Below are 16,817 nucleotides of genomic sequence, written 5' to 3' on the forward strand. Positions count from 1 at the left end.
ACTAAGGGGTCTAGCCTGAACCATGAAAAACAGCCCCAGACCATTATCACATTACACCATTCCTCTACACTACTCTATAGGCTGGTTCCCTAGCCTCACACTAACCCTAGCAGATACATTTACATTTCCTGCCGTTGTGCCCTTGAGCAAGGCACTTAACCCACCACAATTGCTCTCCATTCAGGGGTACTGCACTGCAGATAACCCTTTGCCTCTCAACATGTGTTCGTGTATCTGGGGGTGTTGGGAAAGGCAGAAGACAAAATTACCATTCTATCCAATGGACAACAAAGTTGGATTGTAATCTATTCTGGTTTCCCAGACTCACATTAACCCTCCTCCTGGATTATTAAACCTAGTCCAGGACTACGGAGCAGTTTAAACCTAGTCCAGAGGGCCGTATGTCTCAAGCGTCTCAGAATAGAAGTGCTGATTTAGGATCAGTTTAGCCTTTTACATCATAATGAATAAAATGACATGGACCGAGGGAACCTGATTCCGTATCAGCACTCCTATCCTGAGATGCTTGATACATACGGATCCTGGACTCAGAAATACCCATCAGGCTCTGCTGCTTTACTTCTTTTCAAGATCAACTGGGTCATATTCATTAGGGCACAACATAGCAAAATGTTATGAAAATGTAAACGAGTGTTTCTTATTAGACAAGTTCAGGTAGCCCCTCCCTGTTTGATGATTATTAATCATCTTGACAAATTGAAAATGTTAATAAAGTATTTTTAAATGGTATTGGCTTGCTGATTCCCTCTAATTGAAGAGATGTGGTAATAAATAGCTTCTAGCAGTGGAACTTTGCAGATAGAAATGTCATGAATAGAGCAACATTTCTGCCATACTGAACGCACCACGGAAGGAGAGAGAAACATTTTAACAAGTTAAAAGCATAATTACCTATTAGTAATTTAATAGGATCTCTGTGGTTAAAATCTTGACAATAGATCAGACATATAATGATTTATTCCAGTTTATCTTTGATTACATCAACAAGGTCAGACACACCGGCAGAGAAATAGTTTGATGAATTTATCGGGAACTGAACCTCTAGCGAACAGTAGAGGAGCAGCAGCACAGGATTTTAAAGGCAGGACCTCAACAGACATACAGCCATCCATGAGATGAACTCTCTAGGTGTAATTTGAAGGAAGTTGCTAACTAGCGTACATTGCATTAACACAAGTTAGCAATCGCTCGTGAAACTACCTTATGCTTCCTTCAAACTGCACGCAGAGACATACAAATGGTATCCATGAGTTCATTGGACTCTGAGTAAGTAGAAAAAAGGATTGTAAAAATCACGCACTATCCCTTTAAAATGTCAAGCTTAATTGCCAAAATCACTTTAAAAAGACATCCTCCGGTGATAAAAAAAAGGTTCCTGTTGAAAAGCAATATCCCAAGTATAAATACAGAGACTGGAGTAGGCCTTTAAAGGTAATTTCTGATTGAGCCGCGAACGCAGGAACATTTCCATTAAAGGCTGCATAGCCGACAAAGGGCGATGGGATTTAATCCTGGTCTCAGTCCGTGTCATACTAATAAAACTAACACCAGCATAGATGGAGGGTACAAAGTCATTTTATAAATAAATTCACTATCCTAGAGGACTGGTCCTGATAGATCTCATAGGAAGTTCACCTGGTATGGAATAGGAAAATGTTGGTCCTTGTTTTGAAATTATACAATAACATTGGCCTGGTACCAAATGTTACTTAGTGCAGTAGTACTAGGGCAGGCGCTTTCAAAGTCTGAGACAGTGGGCCTCCATTCAGAGAACATCAAGACAACCGTGCCCCAAAAGCTGGGACACCTCTTTTTTAAAACGTATTTATTCATTATTAGAGAACTGAATACAATTTGATTTGGAATTCCTTAGATGAAACTCTGGCAGAAGCGTGCCTCACACTTTGAAAACCTCTACTAGGGATGACAGGATGTTTGTAGGAAGAATTGAATCCTGATCAGTACGGTCGTTGGGTCTCCTGTACGATGTGCGTGTCTCTCACTGCTCGTTCCTCCACTCTGGTTCGATCTGCTGCTGAACCTCACTCTCCTCTGTCTCCACTGGATGTGTGTGAGTGAGAGTGAGAGACAAACAGTTAACTTCCAAAATTAAACATTTATTTTATATTTTTGAACAGTTTGAAGTGTACGTTTGTCTGTGTGTGTTACCGTGGGGATCAGCCTGTAAACAGAGGGCAGCTAGGCGTTCCACCACCTCCTCCTCTCCCTCAGCCTGGGAGGAGTCAAACCCTGTCTTCCCCCCCCCCAGGGAACAGAACTGGAGGAAACTGGAGGGAGAGAGAAGGGGGAGTGAGAGAGGGGTTAGGGTTCCTTAGTTGATTAATTCGTACAGTTTAAGAATGTGAAATGTCAGAATAATAGTAGAGAGAATGATTTATTTCAGCTTTTATTTCTTTCATCACTTTCCCAGTGGGTCAGAAGTTTGCATACATTCAATTAGTATTTGGTAGCATTGCCTTTAAATTGTTTAACCTGGGTCAAATGTTTCAGGTAGCCTTCCACAAGCTTCCCACAATAAGTTGGATGAATTTTGGCCCATTCCTCCTGACAGAGCTGGTGTAACTGAGTCAGGTTTGTAGGCCTCATTGCTCGCACGTGCTTTTTCAGTTCTGCCCACAAATGTTCTATAGGATTGAGGTCAGGGCTTTATGATGGCCACTCCAATACCTTGACTGTTGTCCTTAAGCCATTTTGCCACAACTTTTAGAAGTATGCTTGGGGTCATTGTCCATTTGCAACCAAGCTTTAACTTCCTGACTGGTGTCTTGAGATGTTGCTTCAATATATCCACAATTTTCCTACCTCATGATGCCATCCTGTACCTGTCTCGCAGGTGTGATGTCTCACAGTAGGGCCACATCTGCAGTCCTCATGCCTCCTTGCAGCATGCCTAAGGCACGTTCACACAGATGAGCAGGGACCCTGGGCATCTTTCTTTGGTGTTATTTAGAGTCAGTAGAAAGGCCTCTTTAGTGTCCTAAGTTTTCATAACTGTGACCTTAATTGCCTACCGTCTGTAAGCTGTTAGTGTCTTAACGAACGTTCCACAGGTGCATGTTCATTAATTGTTTATTGAACAAGCATGGGAAACAGTGTTTAAACCATTTACAATGAAGATCTGTGAATTTATTTGGATTTTTACGAATTATCTTTGAAAGACAAGGTCCTGAAAAAGGGACGTTTCTTTTTTTGCTGAGTTTATATATATATATATATATACACACACCGTACCAGGCAAAAGTTTGGACACACCTACTCATTCCAGGGTTTTTCTATATTTTTACTATTTTCTACATTGTAGAATAATAGTGAAAACATCAAAACTACGAAATAACACATATGGAATCATGTAATAACCCAAAAAGTATTAAACAAATCAAAATATACAGTTGGAGTCGGAAGTTTACATACACCTTAGCCAAATACATTTAAACAGTTTTTCACAATTCACAAAACGAGTTTTCCAATTCCTGACATTTAATCCTAGTAAAAATTCCCTGTCTTAGGTCAGTTAGGATCACCACTTTATTTTAAGAATGTGAAATGTCAAAATAATAGTATATAGTAGAGAGTATAGTAGAGAGCTTTTATTTCTTTCATCACATTCCCAATGGGTCAGAAGTTTACATACACTCAATTAGTATTTGGGAGCATTGCCTTTAAATTGTTTAACTTGGGTCAAACGTTTCAGGTAGCCTTCCACAAGTTTCCCCACAATAAGTTGGGTGAATTTTGTCCCATTCCTCCTGACAGAGCTGGTGTAACGGAGTCAGGTTTGTAGGCCTCCTTGCTCGCACACGCTTTTTCAGTTCCGCCCACAAATGTTCTATAGGATTGAGGTCAGGGCTTTAGGATGGCCACTCCAATACCTTGACTTTGTTGTCCTTAAGCCATTTTGCCACAACTTTGGAAGTATGCTTGGGGTCATTGTCCATTTGGAAGACCCATTTGCGACCAAGCTTTAACTTCCTGACTGATGTCTTGAGATGTTGCTTCAAAATATCCACATAATTTCCCCTCATGATGCCATCTATTTTGTGAAGTGCACCAGTCCCTTCTGCAGCAAAGCACCCCCACAACATGATGCTGCCACCCCCGTGCTTCATGGTTGGGATAGTGTTCTTCGGCTTGCAAGCCTCCCCCTTTTTCTTCCAAACATAACGATGGTCATTATGACCAAACAATTCTATTTTTGTTTCATCAGACCAGAGGACACTTCTCCAAAAAGTACAATCTTTGTCCCCATGTGCAGTTGCAAACCGTAGTATGGCTTTTTTTATGGCGGTTTTGGAGCAGTGGCTTCTTTCTCCAGCATCTTCACAAGGTCCTTTGCTGTTGTTCTGGGATTGATTTGCACTTTTCGCACCAAGGTACGTTCATCTCTAGGAGACAGAACGTGTCTCCTTCCTGAGCGGTATGACGGCTGCGTGGTCCCATGGTGTTTATACTTGCGTACTGTTGTGTTTACAGATGAAATTGGTACCTTCATGCATTTGGAAATTGCTCCCAAGGATGAACCAGACTTGTGGAGGTCTACATATTTTTTTTCTGAGGTCTTGGCTGATTTCTTTTGATTTCCCAATGATGTCAAGCAAAGAGACACTGAGTTTGAAGGTAGGCCTTGAAATACATCCACAGGTACACCTCCACACTCAATTGACTCAAATGATGTCAATTAGCCTATCAGAAGCTTCTAAAGCCATGACATCATTTTCTGAAATTTTCCAAGCTGTTTAAAAGGCACAGTCAACTTAGTGCGTGTAAACTTCTGACTCACTGGAATTACTTGTGTCATGCACAAAGTAGATGTCGTAACCGACTTGCCAAAACTATAGTTTGTTAACAAGACATTGTGGAGTGGTTGAAAAACGAGTTTTAATCAGTCCAACCTAAGTGTATGTAAACTTCCGACTTCAACTGTATTTTATATTCGTTCTTCAAAGTAGCCACCCTTTGCCTTGATGACCGCTTTGCACACTCTTGGTAATTCTTATTTACAATGATGGCCTACCCCGGCCAACATTGGGCCAATTGTGTGCCCAATGTGCCCAGGATGTGATACAGCCTGGATTCGAACCAGAGACTGTAGTGACGCCTCTTGCACCGAGATGCAGTGCCTTAGAACACTGCGCCACCTGAGCAACAGGACCTTCATTGCACAACAGTGTGTTTTATTCAATTATTTGGTGACGTGAATATATTTAGTATAGTCTTATCTAAAAAGGATAGCTTTTTAGTTTCACTATTTTTATTTAGAAATTCACTGAAGAATATGGTCCTCCACTTCTTCCTCTGAAGAGCCTCCACTGGTACCTACCTTCCCCAGGTGCGGTCCCTCTCAGCATTAAGGGTTAGGGGTCAGGACATACCTGCCCCATATGGGGTCTCCTCTCAACCCTAAGGGTTTCTTTTATTTAACCTTCATTTAACTAGGCAAGTCAGTTAAGAACAAAATTCTTATTTTACAATGACGGCCTACCCCAGCCAAACCCTCCCCTAACCCGGATGACGCTGGGCCAGTTGAGCGCCGCCCTATGGGACTCCCGATCACGGCCGGTTGTGATACAGCCCGGGATCAAGCCAGTGCCTGTAGTGACGCCTCTAGCACTGAGATGCAGTGCCTTAGACCGCTGCGCCACTCGGGTTAGGGTCAGTACGTACCTGCCCCAGGTGGGGTCTCCTCGCAGCACTAAGGGGTTTCCCACCACGATCAGCAGGGCTTTGGCTCTGGTCACCGCCACGTTGAACCTCTGGACACATAGAGAGCAGGTGGTCAGCACTGTCACTGTGGTGTGTGTGTAGATCAAACTGTTTATGCACAAAAGTATATTCTTAGTGAACGCTGTGTGTTCATATTCAGTCAATTTTAGGTCCTGCAGGCTGTCCAACACATAATAATGCCATGAAAGTGCATTCTAATAATGTAAAAGGCCCTTAGTTGATACTAAAAGGTTGTGTTCTATACCAATTTGAAGCGAGAAAAGTTATTTGTTTGATAAGATTACAGATTTTCTCAAGGGATCCCATATAGGGTCCAAACTCCAAATTTGGGAACCACTGGTGTTGATACGTGTGTGTGTGTGCTGTTTGTGCAGTACAGTATACTGTGACACTGCCACATATAACAGTGCACAAATCAAGCTATGAAAAATCACCATCGGGAAATGATATGAAATAATTCTCTGCCCTATGTTTAAATAATTCAATTTTGTATGAAAGATAGATGTGGCCTAAAATGAGCACTACCACTTTAAGAAGTTCGCCCTGAAAATGTATTATACACACAAAAGTATGTGTGAAAGAAATTTGTGGATTCGGCTTGTTCAGCCACACCTGTTGCTGACAGGTGTGTAAAATCGAGGCCACAGCCATTCAATCTCCATAGACAAACATTGGCAGTAGAATGGCCCATACTGAAGAGCTCCGTGACTTTCAATGTGGCACCTTCATAGGATGCCACCTTTCCAACAAGTCAGTTCGTCAAATTTCTGCCCTGCTAGAGCTGCCCCGGTCAACTGTAAGTGCTGTAACTGTGAAGTGGAAACGTCTAGAAGTAACAACGGCTCAGTCACGAAGGGGTAGGCCACACAAGCTCACAGAACTGGACCGCCGAGTGCTGAAGCACATGTTTAAAGTACATTTTTACACACTGTGAAATGAATGGCGTCACATGATCAATGGCTTTGTCCATTCATATGTACAGTCATTGGTCTCAATAGACTAAACCTTAACTTAACCAAAACATAAAGGTCAAGTTGCAACATCCATTTTCGGACTTATGAATGATATCTACCCATTGATTCTTAAAGAATATCATTTTAAAAATGCCTCATGAGCCTAGTTCAATTGCGTACCCCATCAGGAACCAAAACATAAGCTCGTTTTACTCCAACGTTTGTAAACAATGCAAATATAAACAAACACTGTATAGCCTCAAAACACGGTTCAAACTATAATTTTGATATAATGGCTGGTCAGTCCTTGCATCCATAGCTTTGTCTATGAATTTGAGCATGGTTAAATGTATCCAGGCCCATCCTGACCGCTTTTTTATTGATTCAATTGAGGATTCTTTAAGGGTACTGGCTGACTGAAAATTTTCATGGAATATTTGCGTTTGTGAAAACTATGCGTTGAATTACATTACTTGTAGATTGATTTTATTTATTTTTGTCGAGAAAAGTGTTTGACGGGTTTATTAAAATACATATTACTCAATTGACAAATCACCTACTGCGTTCCTGTTGTTTTTTCTTGCTAGAAGTCCTCTTAAATTGTATATTAAGTGTGTATATGTATGTACCTTCTCATTTTTGACGAAACCAAGGCTGAAGTGTTGGTCTGTCTGGACGTACTTGGCGCTGCTGCGGACCGTCGAGACCAGGATCACCCTCCTCTCCTGACCCTGGAACTCCTCCACTGACCCCACCTAACAGACACGCACACATAGTTTAGCTCCGTACACAGCCCCGCACACACATGCCCCACAATACGCATGGAAGGTGCATCACAAGAGCTCATCGTAAACAGCATGTTATTGACATGGCAGCACTACCGTAGCTAGCAGAAGAGAGTGTAGGGGAGATTGTTACCAAACTGTAAACCACTTTAGCTAGCTGTTAGCTAAACATCCTGGCTAACTGTGGGGTGAAACAATTGACTTATTTACTGTTAATTAGCCACCGCAAATATCTGTAGCCCTTTACACTCACAACCCATATACAGGTTGAAAATGGCAGACTTGGTCACTGATAAGTGCCTAAATTGGAACACAGTGGCTGTACAGTAAGATGCAATACATTATGTCAGACCTCAGGGTCTCCGCTTTAAAGCGCTCTATGGGATTCAACTGACAGACGCTCTAAATGTGAGCACCAAGCACAACAACAAAATGCCCCAATCCCTAACGCAACTTTTTTGTTGTCTGAGAAAGGGGAATGCTGTAATTCAAGAGCACTTGATGTGTTCTGAAAGATGAGACATTGAGGATGATAATGAACACCACTTTTGATGTCAAACAAGCAAACCACACACCCCTGAGTACAAACGTTCACCTTTCCATACTTATAAAACTCACGTCATCTACAGGATCAACATTTAGGATCGCTATGTTTGATTTACAGTTACAAGGATGACATGACGTCATTTGTCGTGTCGTGAAGAAAATTGGCAGCGGAACACGCGTCTGAATGCTCTCGTGAATCCATTCTAAGCGCAGAAAAAATGTATTATCTGTTTCTCTGAAGTGCCTTGTGAAAGCCTAGCACTGTAAGATGGTATTTTATAAATTAGCTAGTCATGTTGGCAATACAATAAGCGTTCAAATGATGACCACCTGACCCAGATTGCGATTTATAAATGGACCGTTTTTGGATTGCTAAACAGTATTTGTGTGATGGGGATGCAGGGTTGTGTTCCAAACAAACAAATACTTGTGTGCCGTCTTAAGTACCTCAACGGCACAGCTAGGAGAGCTCAAAAAAGCACCTAATAGTTGAAGTCTCTTCCCTTGAGTCATAAAAGTGCATTGAAATGATTTAGTAACTATCCACACTCTGGAGAGGTGTAGCCACTTGAAGACACCAGGTAAACATCTTATTCAAACCCTTGTCATTTTTTTGAATATTCTTATTATGTTACCGAATGTATCCAGATTATTTCACTGAATTTGTTAGACAAATTCTGCGAAAAGTACAGTAAATGTAAATTGCACATAAAATCAAGTGTCATTTTTAGATTCAGTCCTGTGTCAGGTTGTCCTCACCTTTGGTCTTATAATTTCCCCATAATCTCCAAAGTGTTCCCTTTCAATTGCTATATTTTACATGTACATTTTAGTCATTTAGCAGACCCTTTTATCCAGAGCGACTTACAGTGCATTCATTTTAAGATAGCTATGTGGGACAACCACATATTAGTCATAGTAAGTACATTTTTCCTCAATAAAGTAACTGTCAGCAAAGACAGAGCTTGTAAAGGGGGGGGGGGGGGGGGGAGTAAAGTGTGAGTGTTAGTGTAGGGGGAGGCGGGAGGAGGTGCTGTGGGATTATTTAAGATACTCTTTGAAGAGGTAGAGTTTCAGATGTTTTCAGAAGATGGGCAGGGACTCTGCTGTCCTAGCTTCAAGGGAAAACTGGTTCCACCATTGGGGTGCCAGAACAGAGAAGAGCTTGGACTGGGCTGAGCGGGAGCGGCCCTCCTGTAGGGTTGGGAGAGCAAGAGACCAGAGGTGGCAGAACGGAGTACTCGGGTTGGGGTGTAGGGTTTGAGCATAGCCTGAAGGTAGAGAGGGGCAGTTCCTCTTGCTGCTCTGTAGGCAAGTATCATGGTCTTGTAGTGGATGCGAGCTTCGACTGGAAGCCAGTGGAATGTGCGGAGGAGCGGGGTGAACTTGGGAAGGTTTGATGGCACAAGCGGGGAGCCCAGCCAAGAGTGAGTTGCAGTAGTCCAGACAGGAGATGACAAGTGCCTGGATTAGGACCTGCGTCGCGTCCTGTGTGAGGTGGGGTCGTACTCTACGGATGTTGTAGAGCATGAACCTGCAGGAGCGAGTCGCTGCAGTGATGTTTGCAGAGAACCACAGGGAATAGTCCAGGGTCACGCCAAGGTTCTTTGCACTCTAGGAGGGGGACACTGTGGAGTTGTCAATCGTGATTTAGAGTTCTTGGAGTGTGCAGGCCTTTCCTCAGGAGGAAGAGCAACTCAGTCTTGTCGAGGTGGAGCTTGAGGTGTTGGGCAGATATTCAAGCTGAGATACTGTATCTGCCAGGCATCCAGAGATGCATGTCGCCACCTCGGTGTCAGAAGGAGGGGGGGGGGGGGGGGGGGGGTATGAGTGTTATCCGCATAACAATGATAGGAGAGACCATGTGAGGATATGATGGAGCCGAGTGACTTGGTGTATAGAGAGAAGAGGAGAGGGCCTAGAACTGAGCTCTGGGGGACACCAGTAGTGATAGTACGTGGTACAGACACAGATTCTCTCCACGTCACCTGGTAGGAGCGGCCTGCCAGGTAGGATGCAATCCAAGGGTGTGCAGAGACGCCCAGACCTGAGAGGGTGGAGAGGAGAATCTGATGGTTCACGGTGTCAAAGGCAGCAGATCTAGAAGAATGAGAACCAAGGAGAGTCCGCTTTGGCAGTGCGGCGAGCCTCCGTGACAGAGGAGAGCAACCTCGGTTGAGTGACCCGTCTTGAAGCCTGACTGGTTAGGGTCAAGATGATCATTCTGATAGAGATAGCGAAAGAGTCAGATGGGACGCAGCCAATTGTTAAGGGATGAGTTGATGAGGGAAGTGAGGTCTCCAGAGATGGGGTCGACTGGGCAGGTTGTCGGGCTGCTGTACCTCACTAGACTGGGCAGATGTCGTAAAACGTATTCAATTGGTTGACAAAGTGGTTCACAGAGAGGGGGGGGGGGGATAAGGAGGGAGGAGAAGGTGGAAAAGAGTTTACTAGGGTTATAGGCAGAAGCTTGAAATTCAGTTTTAGAAAGTGGCTTTAGCCACTGATACAGAGGAAGAGAAGGTATAGAGGAGGGAGTGAAAGGATGATAGGTCCTCTGGAAGTTTAGTTTTCCTCCTGTTCTGTAAGCATGCAATGAGTCACTCAGCCATGGAGCAGGGGGAGAGAGTCGAGCCGGACAGGAGGAAAGGGGACTGTCATAGGAAGCGGAAAGAGGAGAGTAGGGTCGAAGAGGCAGAATCAAGAAACAGGATGGAGAAGAGGAGAAGAGGAGAGAGCAGTGGGGGCGAGAGAGAGCGACAGCGCATGAGCATCTGGCAGTGGCTGAATGGGTAGAGTTGGCGGAGAGGGGGACAGAAAAGGAAACAGAGTAGTGATCAGAAACCTGGTGGGGGGTATGCATATACTTCTCATATTTATTCTGTTTGAACCATTTCAATTTTGCATTACCAATATAGGCCGATTACCACAATTGTAAAGGGTTAAAGATAACAGAGTGACAGAGATTCAGTAGTGGGAAGAGAGACAGAGAGAGAAAGAGATTGGGACAATTCCACAGAGTTTTCTGTGTATATAAAAATGTATATCTAACAAAAAAAACAATGATTGCAAAGGTAAACAAACCATACATATTTTTGCAGAAGGACTACATTTGACCAATTTCCACAGAACATTTTACAGAAACACATTTACTTGAAAATCAGAATGACGGTTTGGCTGTTGGTGCCGTCATTCTTCTACCAAACTTAGCATCTGCACTGTTTTTCAAGTAAATGTGGGTTTGTTTAACTTTGCAATCATTGGTTTTTGTTTGGCATTCAGTTTAAAGTGAACAATCTAAGTCTCAGCATCACTCTTACCGTGGAATTGCCCAGAGAGAGAGACAGACAGAGAGAGAGAGAGACAGACAGACAGACAAAGAGATCAAGACAGACAGAAAGAAGAGATTGATTTAGTAATGTCTCTCCACACCTTCAGGTCTTTGATGCTGGTCGATTTGAAGTCTTTCTCCAGCGTCTTCAAGGCTTTACGGATCTTCTCCACCTTCACACAGAAACAAACAAACATTCTATATGAGCTACGGCAGGGCTTTACAACTGCTGCCTCTGTAGCTTTCAAATCCTTGTTACCTCCATCATTATTTCCTCAATTCCACTCAAAACACATTGGAGGAGAGGATCTGAGGTCCCTTCCTTGCACCGCCTCCTCCAATGCGTTTTGAAAGATGCAGCCCAGTGGTCCTGTACGGTAAAAGTTGCACTATGAAGAAATTACTCCGCCATTTCCTGGTTGCTAAAATTCTAATAGTATGCGTAATCTCAATTTATGTCACAAAACAAGCAGTCATTGAGTAGTGAATCATTGTACCATCTAAAACCGCTGGGAAATAGATTTTCCATAACCAAAAATAGTGTATTTTCAGCTTTTGAAGCTGGTGTACAAAACTGGAAGTACGAGACAAAAACAAAACTTAAGAACAGGAAACATAGAAATAGCACACAAAGTACTGATCTACTGCTTCTTAGACTGGGTTTCAGTGAGAATGACAGATCTACAACTCACATTTCTACAACTCCTATTATAGCTTTACGGGTTATACTGTATATATTTGATCTTATAGGGTGTGCCAGGCCCTCTATAGGGTTAGGGTTGTATATATTATATATGGTTAAGAGTTATATATACTGAACAAAAATAAACGAAACATGTAAAGTCATGGTCCCATGTTTCATGAGCTGCAATAAAAGATTGCGAAAATCTTCCATACGCACAAAAATAGTATTTTCGCGAATTTTGTGCACAACTTTGCGTCGTGTGGGCGAGCGGTTTGCTGATGTCAACATTGTGGACAGAGTGCCCCATGGTATGGGCATTCATAAGCTACGGACAACGAAAACAATTGGCAATTTGAATGCACAGAAATACCGTGACTAGATCCTGAGGCCCATTGTCGTGCCATTCATCCACCGCCATCACCTCGTGTTTCAGCAAGATAATGCACGGCCCCATGTTGCAAGGATCTGTACACAATTCCCGAAAGCTGAAAATGTCCCAGTTCTTCCATGGCCTTCATACTCACCAGACATGTCACCCATTGAGCATGTTTGGGATGCTCTGGATCGACGTGTATGACCGAGTGTTCCAATTCCCGCCAATATCCAGCAACTTCGCAGAAGCCATTGTGGAGTGGGACAACATTCCACAGGCCACAATCAACAGCCTGATCATCTCTATGCGAGGGAGATTTGCCTCATGCAGAGCGACACATGGTGGTCACACCAGATACGGACTATTTTTCTGACAAACACCCCTACCTTATTTTTAAGGTATCTGTGACCAACAGATGCATATATGTATTCAGTCATGTGATATCCATAGATTAGGGCCTAATGAATTTATTTAAATTGACTGATTTCCTTTTATGAACCGTAACTCAGTAGAATCTTTGAAATTGTTGCATGTTGTGTTTATATTTTTATTCAGTATAATATATCCTGTAGGGTGTAGTCCCACCTGTTTTCTATAGGGGGCGATGATACCGATGTCTTTGGGTGAGATTGTGGCGAGGCCCCTCTTGCCCTGCCCCTGCAGCAGCTTCTTGAGGTAATCCATCAGCACCTCGATCTCCGCCACGTTAAAGAAAGACGGACTGGTAGCCTCCCGCTCATCACGACCAGCTACACCATGGAACACCACCGGGAAATTCTGGAGGTAAACCAATGCTTAGCAGGCTATTAAGATTAAATTAATTGAATTGAATAAAGTCTTTTTTTGGCCCACAAGATGTCCATTTCATCCCAGAGGATGACACATGTAAACAAATTTCCAAAGTGGTCCTCGATGGTGCTCCTTGTTGGTTTAAATGTGTGTTTGTCTGTGTAGTGTGTATACAGTGTGTGTGTACCTTCTGAGGCAGGTGTTCCCAGGTGCAGTAGGAGTTCCGGATCATCTCGTTAGCAAACACCAGCAGCTCCTCCTCATAGAACAACTCGTTAGGCACCTTCAGGATAGAGGGATGAGACCTGGAGAGGGAGGGAGATAATGAAAGCAAACACCGTTTCAATTAGGGATGCTAACAGTTAACAAAAAATATATTTTACTGGTCATGCTTATCGGTCTATAGGTTAATTAGCATAATTTTGTGTTATTAAATTGCCGTGTGTTTCGTTAGTCGTCATGTATGTTATTTATCACGCACGCAGCATACAAAACCTAGTTTGAGGAGCTGAATAGCCTATCACCTGTCAGACAGCAGCTCCTCAAACTGCTTATACTGGAGTGAAACGTTCCTTTGTAAACCCAGTCATTGCGCAACAAATAACAATTCTCAAAGCAGTCACGTGTTAAAAACCGTGTTGACGGCCACGATTATTATTTTTTATTTTTTTTTCTCAATCTCAACTCGTTATTAAAACTTGCTTCCCATTCGCCATTCGAGTGCGTAGGCTATAACATTAGATAGTTAGTCGAGAGAGTCTTACCTTTGCCTCGTTTCGGCATTCTTGTCCAGAGCATCATGGGATTTGTAGTTCTTTATGATAGCCACATTAGCAGATAATTACCGTTTCATTTTGGGGGGAGGGGAGGGGTAAATAGGCGAATATATTGAGAAGTCACCTTGTCCTACAGAGATTTACACGGTTGTCAAAACGTCACGCCAGGGTAGGCCTACACGAAACACAGCCCATATTTTAAGTGTTTCTAAAATCCCCTATGGGAAAAATGAATGTTGGAAAAACTATTGGAACCATTTCCTTGTTTGACTGCTAGGTTTTATGGGTATTATGACTCATACTGTGGTACTCTATTGGTTTTCATATGAACTTTCTTTCATTGTCCAGAAGCCAAAAGGCCCAATCCTACACATATTAGCAACACATCCTACTTGTTGCTATTAGATATGTTTCTAAAAGGACATTTTCATCTCTGTCACATATGGAAACGCTCGCATTAGGTGTGCTGTATAGAATGGCGTTTTCCCCCGAATTCCATTTTGGCAAAATGTTTGAAAATGATGTTTATTAGCTGCTTCATGACAAGAGTTGCCTGTTCAATAATAGGCTATAGCCTTTTGACTGTAAGACTATATTATTGCATGTTTCCATTAAGCTCTTCATGAAAACTGCCAGTTTCTTGTATGCACGCATAGCATTTTTTGTTGGTCACGTCATTTCACCGATTGGAAAAAATGTAACCGTTTGTTGACCGGTTAAATCAGGGTCGGTTAATTCGGCAGCAAAATTCACCGAAATTTGCATCCCTAGTTCCAACGCTTGTCCTTTTCTCCCAAAGTGCTCGTGCTGGCCTCATTAAACCAGCCGGATCAGGAGAGCTTACATACCTGTAGTTTCTCAGTAGTTTGGTGACGTAGCAGTTGTTGAACGCTCCATTCTCCTCCTTCTGATACAGAGACACATCCTTCATCAGCCTCTCCAACAGAGACACACCTAAGAGATAGATAGGGAGAGAGAGTCCTCAGAATCATAGCGGCCTCTACAAGCTGCTCTTCTATGTCAACGGATTTTCAAGGAGTAGGGAGAGGAAGAAGAATTTGGAGGAGGAAGTAGAGGAAAAAGAAGAGGAACTGACCCATGCCGTGTTTCAGAGCCAGAGGAGACCTGAGGATGGGTCCCAGCTGTTTAGGGTCTCCAGCTAGAACCACCTGACCCGTCTCTGGTTGGAGCAGCCCTACACACACACACAAATTATTGGGCTTGTTTGACATTGCAGCCGACAGTGCAGGTGACTGTCGACTGACTGATCTACAAATCATCATAAATAACTAATCATTATTATTTGTAGATCAGTCAGTCACAATTTAGCCATGATACATTTAAGCAATAAGGCAATAGGGGGTGTGGTATTTGGCCAATATGCCACGGCTAAGGGTTTATCTTAAGCACAACACAACGCCCTCTTTTCATCCCTTCTTCTATCCCTCTCTCACCAGCCAGTGGTATGATGGTCTCCGTTTCAACAGCGTGTCCCGCCTCGTCAACAAACACATGACTGAAATGACCCGGAGGAACACCACCTGTCACCAACCTGGAGAACACACACGAGACAGACAGAGAGGACAAAAGTTAGCTTAGCATTAGTGTCTCGCTATGGGGATTCCTTGTATTAGCAATCTCTCTATGGCAGTGGCCACCAACCGGTCGATGACAATTGACTGGTATCTTCAAGGCACTTCCTAGTCGATCAACAAACCTTTCTGTAGAAAAGTCAACAATAAAGGCTTGCGGTCCTATTTTTCTTTTTTAATTCGTCTTGCGCTTTTGGCAGTAGGTGCACTTGATTCAGAAGCCGTGCGTGCCGGGTAGGCAAAGTGTTCCCATGTTGAACCATTTAACTTACCTGAAGTGACAAATTCTGCCTACCGGGCGGACCTGGAGCTATGGCTAAATCATGTGTGTCTACTGTGCTAGCCAGTCGGGATAGCTCAAATCACTGTGCCTAGTACAACTTCCACGACCCCACAGCAAAATCTGATACCAGCCTACGTGAGATTTCATAATACAGCAAAGAGCTTCAGTTTTTTGAGTGAGTTACTGTTTAAATTTTTATTGAGCACTGTCAACTGTTTTTATTCAACACTTACAAAAAAGTAAATGCGCTTGTCCCTACTTCCACTCGTGCTGCAGCTGCAATTAATTATCACCTAAGATGTAGCGATAGGCCTGCATTTGTATAATTAGCAGCTCGTTGTGTCTATTTTAATAGCAAGGAATATTTCACTTTTTCTGGTCATAGGAACATGAATTTGTACGAGGCAGAAATATTTGCGGTGCCATCAGGTGGAAGATTATGTCCCCTCTCTCTGGTCAGTCTCACCGGAGGAAAGGAGAGAGGCAGAGAGTCTGCTGCTCTCTCCTTTCCGCCGCTGAGACTGACCATCAGATGCAGGTACCATCAGTCCAGTAAAATAAAAAAGCGAATCATTTCAATTTATGCTCAGCTGTTCCTCGCAAGTGATACAACAACTGATCTATTTTGTTAATCAAAGCTCGAGTTCTGAAATATAATATGGTCTGAGAAGAACAATATTGGCAGGCCAAGCATATAGCCAATATGCTGTGATGATGTATTAGGCTCATTCCTACAGAACTGTTTTTATTAGGTTAATGTTGCATATGCTTACATTTAAGTCATGTTTAAAAATAAAAATCTGAACAGTAGATCTTGGCTTGCTTTCTGACTGCGAAAGTGATCTTGACTCAGAAAAGGTTGGTTACCACTGGTCTATGGGGAACTCAGGTGTTAGCGGCTAGTGACTATCTTTACTGTCCGGCATGGAGCAGAGTGGTGA

General features: G+C 43.0%; 1 protein-coding gene across 1 annotated transcript in view; it reads right to left on the bottom strand.

Moving 5' to 3' along the window:
- Positions 1-960: 960 nt before the first annotated feature.
- The window catches only part of LOC120031894 (putative helicase mov-10-B.1), a 31,780-nt gene continuing 15,923 nt past the window's right edge, over positions 961-16,817 (bottom strand). Inside the window, exons 14-23 of the mRNA XM_038977719.1 lie at positions 15,456-15,553; positions 15,098-15,196; positions 14,850-14,955; positions 13,413-13,530; positions 13,022-13,213; positions 11,480-11,551; positions 7,346-7,471; positions 5,704-5,792; positions 2,191-2,309; positions 961-2,082 (exon numbers count right to left, since the gene is read on the bottom strand). Of these exons, the coding sequence (XP_038833647.1) occupies positions 2,021-2,082; positions 2,191-2,309; positions 5,704-5,792; positions 7,346-7,471; positions 11,480-11,551; positions 13,022-13,213; positions 13,413-13,530; positions 14,850-14,955; positions 15,098-15,196; positions 15,456-15,553 (1,081 nt within the window). The 3' untranslated portion in view covers positions 961-2,020. The remainder of the gene's footprint in view (positions 2,083-2,190; positions 2,310-5,703; positions 5,793-7,345; positions 7,472-11,479; positions 11,552-13,021; positions 13,214-13,412; positions 13,531-14,849; positions 14,956-15,097; positions 15,197-15,455; positions 15,554-16,817) is intronic.

Source organism: Salvelinus namaycush, chromosome 38 (assembly GCF_016432855.1).
Source record: "Salvelinus namaycush isolate Seneca chromosome 38, SaNama_1.0, whole genome shotgun sequence".
Taxonomy (NCBI): Eukaryota; Metazoa; Chordata; class Actinopteri; order Salmoniformes; family Salmonidae; genus Salvelinus; species Salvelinus namaycush.